The following is a 10,602-nucleotide window of genomic DNA, read 5'->3' on the forward strand; positions in this document are numbered from 1 at the left end:
ACTAATGTGGGTGGTTTATGACGGGAGTAACGGTATATCCCTCGGAAAATACACATCCATCAAAATCATGCGACTTATTTTTTCTTCAGTGATCCTTAGTGAGAATATTGGATCTGGGAATATTTGGTGAGGAAAATGCAATCTTGCAATTGGATTTAATGACATCTGACTCTAATTATACGCTCACCGCAGTGTTCTCCAGTGAGTTGATTTATATGTGTCTGCATCAACTGTCTAATTCTTGATGAGTTCCTTTAATACATCTTCATTTATTCTTTATATTGCTACGATGTGCTAAAGGTAACGATTGATAACCCTTTATAAATGGGTAATGGGTACTCAGAAGCTACATAATTGACCGAAATTCGCATAGTTAATATTGCGTAGTCGGATCAATTATTCGATGCTGTATTATCCCTATTACGGTGTCGCATATTGCTAAGTCGACAGAACGTTAAGTCATCAAAGTGTCTGAGGCTAATGTTTCGAGGTATGAATATTGGGATTTGGATAAAGGTACTTTAAAGATATTTTATTTTTGCACTTGAGCTGTAAACAAGTCAACAAGGTTGTTATGACATTAGTAGGCATCTCGTTTTGTCACGTGCCAGTAGGCTCTCTTGGAATATGATGTATTAATAATGAATAAATGTATCAACAATGATATTTCTAAAATAAGATTGCTGTAATTATTGTGTTAATTTTGTTTTGATTTATGAATAAATGTATCAACAATGATATTTCTAAAATAAGATTGCTACATTATTGTGGTAATCTTGTTTTGATTAATGAATAAATGTATCAGCAATGATATTTCTAAAATAATATTGTAATTATTGTGGTAATTTTGTTTTGATTAATTAATAAATATATCAACAATGATATTTCTAAAATAAGATTGCTGTAATTATTGTGTTAATTTTTTTGTCTCACCTGCATAGCAGAGTGAGACTATAGGCGCCGCTTTTCCGACGGCGGCGGCGACGGCGGCGGCGGCGTCAACACCAAATCTTAACCTGAGGTTAATTTTTTGAAATGACAGCATAACTTAGAAAGTATATGGACCTAGTTCATGAAACTTGGCCATAAGGTTAATCAAGTATTACTGAACATCCTGCCTGAGTTTCATGTCACATGACCAAGGTCAAAGGTCATTTAGGGTCAATGAACTTAGACCATGTTGGGGGAATCAACATCAAAATCTTAACCTAAGGTTAAGTTTTTGAAATGTCATCATAACTTAGAAAATATATGGACCTAGTTCATGAAACTTATACATAAGGTTAATCAAGTATCACTGAACATCCTGCATGAGTTTCACGTCACATGACCAAGGTCAAAGGTCATTTAGGGTCAATGAACTTTGGCCGAATTGGGGGTATCTGTTGAATTACCATCATAACTTTGAAAGTTTATGGATCTGATTCATGAAACTTGGACATAATAGTAATCAAGTATTACTGAACATCCTGTGCAAGTTTCAGGTCACATGATCAAGGTCAAAGGTCATTTAGGGTCAATGAACTTTGGCCAAATTGGGGTATTTGTTGAATTACAGCCATAAATTTGAAAGTGTGTTGGTCTAGTTCATAAAACTTGGACATAATAGTAATCAAGTATCACTGAACATCCTGTGCGAGTTTCAGGTCACATGATCAAGGTCAAAGGTCATGTAAGGTCAAAGAACTTTGGCCACGTTGGGGGTATTTGTTGAATTGCCATCATATCTCTATAAGTGTATTGGTCTAGTTCATAAAACGTGGAAATAAGAGTAACCAAGTATCACTGAACATCTTGTGCGAGTTATAGTAGTTTCCAAAATCAGCACTGCTGCTATATTGAATCGCGTGATGCAGGTGAGACGGCCAGAGGCATTCCACTTGTTTTGATTAATGAATAAATGCATCAGCAATTATATTTCTAAAATAAGATTGCTAAATTATTGTGGTAATTTTGTTTTGATTAATGAAAAAATGTATCAGCAATGATATTTCTAAAATAATATTGTAATTATTGTGGTAATTTTGTTTTGATTAATGAATAAATGAGTCAACAATGATATTTCTAAAACAAGATTGATGTAATTGCGGTAATTGTATTTTGATTTGGAACTATAGAGCTACTATAACCAAAGTAAGTCACAGTTTCGTCACCAAGAAAACGTGTTATCCAATATGAAAGTTACATGCATTGCAGAAAAGCATATGTCATGCAGGATCCGTGATTAATAAGGGAATGAGATGTTGGCAATTACCAAACGGAAAGCTATGTAAAACGATGGATTTAAATAAAGATAAGACTCATCTATATGATCGAAGTAGAGGGCGGTATAGTGGTCCAGAGTATTAAAGAATGGAGAGAAAAGGTGACATGAGCCTAATTACATCAGGGGCCTGTTGCATAAAACTTTTTACCCGAGAAAACTCTGGTAAAAACCGAAAACTAAGGTAAGTCTGATTTCTGCCATTGACTTTAACACAGGGCAAAAACTCCGGTAAAAACAACCTGAGTTTTCTCAGGTGAAAAGTTTTATGCAACGGGCCCCAGGAGGGCTAAAGATATTCGTTCGACCCAACCCATTCGATTTTTTTCCAATTTGATAATGCTGATTGACAAAGTGTATGAATATGATTCAAAATTTAACACTGATTCTAAAAATGGTAACTACTGAACTTCCTTAGCCCAAATTGGGAAGATATATCAATGATTTGGAACTATTTTTTGAATTGCGGAAGAATTGGGACTATTTTACTGTTTCAGTTAATGAATTTGATCCTATAATAGTTATCTTCATAAATGGCGATTTATTTTTAAAATGAGCTGGCTACGATACCCTTCTCTGGTCAGATATGGAATGTTACATATATATCCTATCCAAAGGTAGTAAAAATTCGACCCTCTAATTTCACATTTATTTTTTTTGAATTTTTCAAAAGTGCCATTTTAACACACAAGTCTATGGGGAATGTTTTACGCGCGTGACACCGAAATGAATTAGGAACGAGAGAGCATTAAAGAGAAAGAGGGAGGAAGAGGGGATTATTGGCGGGTGGTAAGAAGGAGCATGGACGGACATAATTTATTGGTTACTTAAAGGTCAAGTCCACCCAAGAAAAATGTTGATTTTAATAAATAGAGAAAAATCAAATAAGCATAACGCTGAAAATTTCATCAAAATCGGATGAAAATAAGAAAGTTAAGACATTTTGAAATTTCACTTATTTTTTACAAAACAGTGATATGCACAACTCAGTGACATGCAAAGGAGGCAGTCGATGATGTCCCACACTCACTATTTATTTTGTTTTTTATTGTGTGAATTATACAATATTTAATTTTTTACAGATTTGACAATAAGGACCCCCTTGACTGGACCATATAGTATTAAACAATGCTAATTCCACACGTGATGAGTTAGGATTAATCATTGGTTCATTTGACCATGAGAAGAAACTTTGAAAATTTCACATTTCATATAATAAAATACGAAAGAAATGGTGAGTGGATGATGTCATAAGTCTCCTCATTTGCATACTGACCAAAATAACTGTTTTGTGAAATTAAGTGAAACTTTAAAATGTCTTAGCTATCTTATTTTACATCCGATTTTGATGAAATTTTCAGTGTTCTGCTTGTTGGATTTTCCTATTCAAATCAACTTTTTGTAGGGGTGGACTTAACTAACCTAACCTAAAACTGTCATTGTCATCAGAACAACATTCTTATATTAGTCTACCACCGTAAATTAGGCCATGGGTTGAAAAAGCAGTCTGGTTTAGTTCCATGTGTTTTATTTTAGGAAGATGTATGCATATTTCAAGATAGAGCTTTTAATTATTTATCTTGTATATCCCCTTTTTGTTCAGGTTTCCTCTTCATATTCCAGAGAACTGTGTAGAGATCGTGATCTCTCAGTGCTGTTGAGGTTATGTGTATGTGGAAATATGGAGGTCGCCAGTTGGTACCAGCTGACCATTTCGCGCCAATGCAATGCGGCTGTGGCGCCTAGTGTCGATAAAAAAAGGTGCCTAGTGGCGTGCAGTGGCTACTGAAACCTGGAACCAATGCAAGGTAATTGATTACCCTTATGCCCAGGTTTAATGAAACAGGCCATTTACCTTTTATCTTATTATGATATATCAAAACTTCACCATGTTCAAATGTTTGAGACTTCAATGGTGTCGTGCTTTGCAGGCGAGAAAAAAAAAAGGATCGTAAGATTTTAAACTGCTTCCATCCCTGCTCTTACATGTTTTACTCACGATCTAATGTGTATTGCATGGATATTCTGATTAATTTATATCCCCCTTTTTCATCAAATGATGGGATCCCCTTTTAGTTAAAGAACCTTCTTATGGTCATAAATATTTTAACCCCACCCCCTATTTGGTTTCTCTGTTCGAACTTGCATATTAACTTATGTCCCATTAAACCAAGGATTTTGAAGAGAAGCTCTTTGATTAAATAAAATATTATATCCACCTTCGGCTAGCAATTTAAAGTCGTTCTATACATCTGAAATCGATGTGCGCGTTGTGCAATAATTGCTAAGCTCTGCAATCTTACTAAACATGCTAAAATGAAAAGTACGGGTCAACGATGATATAGGTTCGGTTTGTCGTTTCCCCCATCATATGCCATGAGAAGGAACCGAGGCGAATCTCGCACGATCTTTAAAACCCATTAGACTTATTAGGTAGAATTATTATTTGTTTAAAATTGATGACACTGTCACTAGTTTTTATTCATCATTGTAGACTATCGATATAATTCAGTGAACGCTTGTTGCTTAATGTTCATATCTTTAGAATAAGATCAAACAAAAGATTTGTAACTTACAATCTACTTAAGATTTCACTATTCTTTCCATCTATCCCCATTTTTTAAATTTTCCCCTCATATTTTATTCACCGCTCTCTCTCATAATTAAAACTTGATGGTGTGTCGGAAATGTATATCGACTGATTTTGCAACCCGCGTCTGGTAATACTAAGCCTACATTTAAATTAGAAGTAGAATTTGAAAAGGTGGATCGTTGACGAAAAGGAACTATGGCAAATTCCGCTTGGGATTGGATAAGTACAACGGTCAACTGAGCTGGCCTTCGAAGAACCGATGTAACTGTGTTTATCATTTTACATGTATCATAACCTTTAGTTTCATAAACTAAATGTGCAGATTCAGAATAGAAAGTGTATCTTATAACTTTTGGACTTTCAATCTTTTAATCATTTTTGTCTTTTGCCAATACCGCACTAAAAGGAAAATACAAGCATTGAACCTAGCCGCTTGCAATGGGCGCTTTATACATGCGTGAAACTTTCACTTGACTCGTACACTTTCCGTTCCAAATTTTCACATTTGTACATTACATAAATGGATCCTGTTTATCTCATACTTTACTCACTTTCTTGGCGGAAAGTACCAATAACTTCAGAAAGTCAGAAATGAAACCTCACGGTCTCATTTTCCTGAAAAACTAGCGAAACGGTTCCAAACATGCTCGCTGCACATGTAGATAACTGCCTAATTTTAACAGGCCAATTTTGCGGTCAACTTAAATTTCTAAGGTGTCTTCAAATTCTACCTTCTGAACTAAATCAAAAGAAATACATATGAAAAAATACTTGTTAAACGAAACATCCACCGCCCCAATGGGCACTTTGTTCCCATTTACATAAACATATAAACATTGAAATCAAATTTAATCCTTGTAACCTTCAACAGGGTACAAGACCACTATCTTTGTGACTGGTCTCCGATATTCATTATTCTTTGTCTTTACTTTAACGTTTCTTATCTTGTTGTCTGACCCTGGATAGACGTTAACTATCTTACCTAGGGTCCATTTTCCGCGAACGGAATTAGGATCTGACAACAAAACAATATCACCAACGCGAACGTTGCGTTTCTCCACATTCCACTTCCTCCGTGGAACAAGTAGAGGAAATACGTCTCGGTTCCAGGCCTTCCAGAAAGAGTTTATGATTCTCTGTACAAATTCAACTCGATGCCTCGGATTAGGCGTTTCCCGGAATGGTCCTTGTGGAACTGATGTAGATGCGCGTCCTAACAACATGTCATTGGGCGAAAGATAGGAACCGTCATCTGGATCATTGGGCACTCTGCCAATAGGGCGCTGATTCACTAAATTTGCGACTTCTGTCAAACAGGTAAGTAGCTCAAAGGGACGAAGGATCTGATCTCCTATTGCTTTGCGTAGCGCTATCTTGCAACTCTTCACTAGGGATTCGACGCATCCATTCTGATGTGGCGCAGATGGTGTCACAAACTTCCACTGGATTCCTCGTTCGGCACAAAACTCTCTTAGCTGAGATTCACTCCAGCCTTGTTCCATAGCTCGAAGCTCCTTCTCAGCACCCACAAACTGAGTACCATTGTCACTGTAGATGACTGCTGGGTAACCTCTGACTGCTACAAATCTGCGAAATACTTGAAGGAACTCCATTGTTGAGCAGTCGACAGCGACATCTAGATACACTGCCCTCGTATTCAAGCACGTGAAGATCACACCGTAATGCTTTGTTGTTTTGTTTCTACCAACTCGAACCTGGTCTGGTCCAAAATAGTCGCAAGACGTATAGTAGAACGGCGGTGTGCATGGTGCTAGACGATGACTAGGAAGATCTGCCATAAACTGGGATTCTACTCTATGTTCTGATTTCCTGCACACCACACATTTGTACTTCACAGTCTTGGCGATCCTCTGAACTCCCACAATCCAGTACTTCTGTCTCACTTTTGCGGCGGTGGTTGCTACCCCTTCGTGACCTTGCTCATGAAAGTAGCTAACTATGAGTGTAGAAATGTGGTGCTGACGTGGTAGCAGTACTGGGTGTCTTTCATCATATGAAACAACTCTCTCTCCTACCATGCCGCCGACTCTGATGATTCCCTCCTTGATGTAGGGACTGAGAGTTTTGAACTCTCCTTTCTTGTATCTATCATGTAGTTCTCTCTGTGCTCTTTTTATCCAAAGAGTCTCTGCATTCTCTAGCTCTGATGGTGAGATTTGCTTATTATCAGAGGGTTGAATGTCAGTATCTGGTGTTTGTTACATCTCGCCTTCAAGTTTCTGACGAATCTCTGAACATAAGCTGTAACTCTAACAAGTTTCCTCCATCTAGAAAACTTCTTGCAGTCGATGGGTTCTGACTGAACCTCTGCTAAGGCCACCTGGTGAACTTTACGCTTCTCTTTCTCTACCTCTCTGCTATCAGGAGTCTCCTCAGTACTTGGCCATCTATTATCATGCCAGTAGAGAAATTCTGGTCCATTCTCCCATATCTCTGTTAGCTTCTCAGGAGGGATGCCTCGGGATATATCATCAGCAGGATTCTGGTCTCCGGGTACATGTCTCCACCAAGAAGGGTTGGAATTTGTCTGAATTTCACCCACTCTGGCAGACACGAACGGCTTGTAGGCTCTAGCTTTACTTCGGATCCACCCAAGAACGATCATGCTGTCTGTCATGAATACAGCACTATCAAGCTCAAGAGTAAGTTCTTCTTTGATAGCTGTGTACAATCTAGTCGCCATCACTGCTGCTTGTAGTTCTAGACGTGGCAACGTTAGCTTCTTGAGAGGTGCCACTCTGGATTTGGCAGCAATGAATCTAACATCATATTCATCATCAGTCAGTTTCCACCTGATGTATACACATGTTCCGAAGGCTTCTTCTGATGCATCACAAAATACAACTAGCATGGGTACACCTACAGACTGTGATGGTGTTAAACTTCTCGGGAACCTCACGTCATTCAGAGCCTTCATCTCATTGAAGAGTTTATCCCATTCTGCACTTATCTCCTCTGGTAACTCGTCATCCCATCCGACTCCAATCTCCCACAGCCGTTGCATTCCTATCTTAGCTTTCACTAAGAAAGAAGCAGCAAAACCAATCGGGTCGAATACCTTAGCAATGCGACTCAAGATTCGTCTCTTCGTCCACATCACAGAGGTCTGCTTCTCACTGAGCTGAGTTAAGTTTTCTCCTTTGACTTTATAAGAGAACTCATCTTGTTGCTGGGTCCACACAACTCCAAGCACCTTTTCTTCCGTCAAATTCCCTAGCAAACTTGTCTCTGTCTGGCATTCAGGAACCGTCTCCTCCTTCAGTGGGACATTTGATATCCAGCCTTTGACCTTGAAACCGCCAGTATCCAACACTTCATCCAGGTCGTGTGTGAGATTACGACCTTTTTCAACTGTAGACACTGATGTGCATATATCATCCATGTAAGTGTCCCTTTCTATTACACTTGCAGCTTCCGGATATGCACTTCTTCCTTCCTCTGCAGTGCGTCTGAGAGCTATTTGGGCCATTGCGGGGGCAGGCTTATCCCCGAATGTTACCACTTTCTTCACATATACATCTGGCTCTTGTTTCACATTCAAGTCTCTCCAGAGATATCTATGCACGTGTTGGTCTGCTTCTGGAATGAGGACACGGTGGTACATCTTGGATATGTCACCTAATATGGCTACAGGTCTCTCTCTGAATCTTAACAGAACTCCAAACAGATCCTTCAGCAAATCCGGTCCCTTCATCCAGTAGTCGTTAAGACAATGACCCTGGAAACTTGAGGAAGAATTGAAAACAATTCGTAAGGGGGTAGATTTCTTCTCTGGCCTGACTACGGCATGATGACTGATGTAGTGCACCGGGCCTTGATAGTTCTTCATCTCTTCTTGAGTCAACTTTCTTGAAAACCCCATCTCTGTCATCTCTTTCATTTGCTTGCTGTAGGCCTCTGCATACTCAGGATTTATGACCAGTTTCTTTTCAGTTCCAGCAAGCATCCTCTCTGCCTGCATCTTATTATCAGGGAGATGACTCGGATCCCTTTTCCAAGGATAAGGGATCATCCACTGACGCCCTACTTTCTGGCAGGAAGCATTGATAACATCGTATTCATCGTTTTCCACTTAACTCAGTTTGGGTGGGTAACACTGGCAGGATGAAGACTCAACACCCATACTCTCTGTACTCCAAAATTCTGTCAGATCAGTCACTTGGGTTACCTGCATATGGAGTACTCTACTTGGTAACTGCTGTCTGGTGCTGAGAGGTCCAAACACCACCCATCCAATTGGCGACTTGCGGGCGATACATTTAACTCCTTGTCTGGTTTGACCTGCATGCATCTGTACTGTGGATTAGTCTTCGGACTTTGAAACAGAGGGTCGTGGGTTCAAATCCCAGCCATGGCGTAATTTCCTTCAGCAAGAAACTGATCCACAATGTGCTGCACTCAACCCAGGTGAGGTAAATGGGTACCGGTAGGAAGTAATTCCTTAAAAAGCTGTGTGCGCTATGAACGCCTAGCTTAGCCGGGTAATATAGGAGCGCCTTGAGCACCTAACAAGGTGGATATGTGCGCAATATAAATACCCTATATTATTATTATTATTACATGGTCCAGTCCTATTAGTAAATCAACTGTACCACTCTTCCTATGCACTTCTTGGGGACTTAAGTGCATCTTCTTACATTCTCCCTTCAATGGTACCTCAGAAATATCATTGCTGATGTGTGGCAGTCCTATTGCAGTCACATAATGCCTTTGGTTACTACCAATAGTTTGAACAGGGAATCGATATATCTCCGTCTGGACTTGCTCCTCATCACAGCCAATCTTGGTGATAGTGACCGAGACTTTCTTTCCCTTCATTCTCAGTCTGTCAGCTACTTCCTGTCGCACGATACTTAACTGTGATCCGGAGTCGAGTAGCACATTTCCTTCAATCCGTTCCTGCTTACTGGGAGAAACTATCTCAGCAGTAACAACTGGCAACAGTGTATCTGTATTGGTGGTGATAGCTACACCCACAGTGTTACTCTGTTCTTCTGACTTATGAAGGAGAGGATGATGGAAGTATCTGCATTGCTGACCTCCAGTCACTTCAGTGCATTGCTTTCTTCTCTTGCAGGTATTCATTCTATGATCCTTGCCCGCCTTCTTAAGACAGCTGAAGCAGGCTTGGTTCTTCTTAGCCACATTCAAACGGTCAGACTGGGTCATGCTAAGAAGCTTTTTGCACTGGTCAGTCCAATGATCTGATGTCATGCAAAGCCAACATTTGAAGAACATAACATCTGGCTTAGCAGAATTACTCTGGACACTGCTAACTTGAAACACTTTTCCGGCTTTCTTCTCTTCAGCACGCACTGGGGCTGCGGCTCTCATTCGAGACTTCATCTCAGATGTCATCCACTCTATGAGGTAACTTAAAAATGCTGGCTTTCCATCTTGCTCCAAGTGCCGGAACCACACTCTCCTATCATCGACATGCATCTTCCGTTCAATGAGAGCAAGAACTTGACTATTGTCCATGTCTTGTGGACGATTCACTGCTTGTAGACAATGATAACTTCTGCGAACTAGATGGACAAGATCGCAGAACCTGGCATCTTCTCCACATTTTAAACCATTGAACTGGTTTAAATCATGGACTACTACATCTGCGACAAATCTAGGATCCCATATATTGAGTCAAGATATGCAATAGCTGAGTCAAAGTCTTCACCGATACCTCTTATCATGTCCTGGGCCTTTCCTTGAAGACAGGATCGGAGTA

At 39.6% G+C, this 10,602-nt stretch overlaps 2 protein-coding genes across 2 annotated transcripts; both read right to left on the reverse strand.

The window, feature by feature from the left end:
• Window positions 1-5,704: 5,704 nt before the first annotated feature.
• Window positions 5,705-6,895, reverse strand: LOC129261955 (uncharacterized). Its single transcript, XM_054899976.2, has one exon. The coding sequence runs from the start codon at window positions 6,893-6,895 to the stop codon at window positions 5,705-5,707; it is 1,191 nt and encodes a 396-aa protein (XP_054755951.2).
• A 119-nt stretch (window positions 6,896-7,014) lies between these two features.
• Window positions 7,015-10,358, reverse strand: LOC135154088 (uncharacterized). The gene is made up of 2 exons (XM_064099291.1): window positions 9,438-10,358; window positions 7,015-8,907 (listed from the first exon to the last, which is right to left on the reverse strand). Exons 1-2 carry the CDS (start codon window positions 10,356-10,358, stop codon window positions 7,015-7,017), a joined length of 2,814 nt encoding a protein of 937 aa, XP_063955361.1.
• Between the last annotated feature and the right edge of the window lie 244 nt (window positions 10,359-10,602).

Source organism: Lytechinus pictus, chromosome 5 (assembly GCF_037042905.1).
Source record: "Lytechinus pictus isolate F3 Inbred chromosome 5, Lp3.0, whole genome shotgun sequence".
Taxonomy (NCBI): Eukaryota; Metazoa; Echinodermata; class Echinoidea; order Temnopleuroida; family Toxopneustidae; genus Lytechinus; species Lytechinus pictus.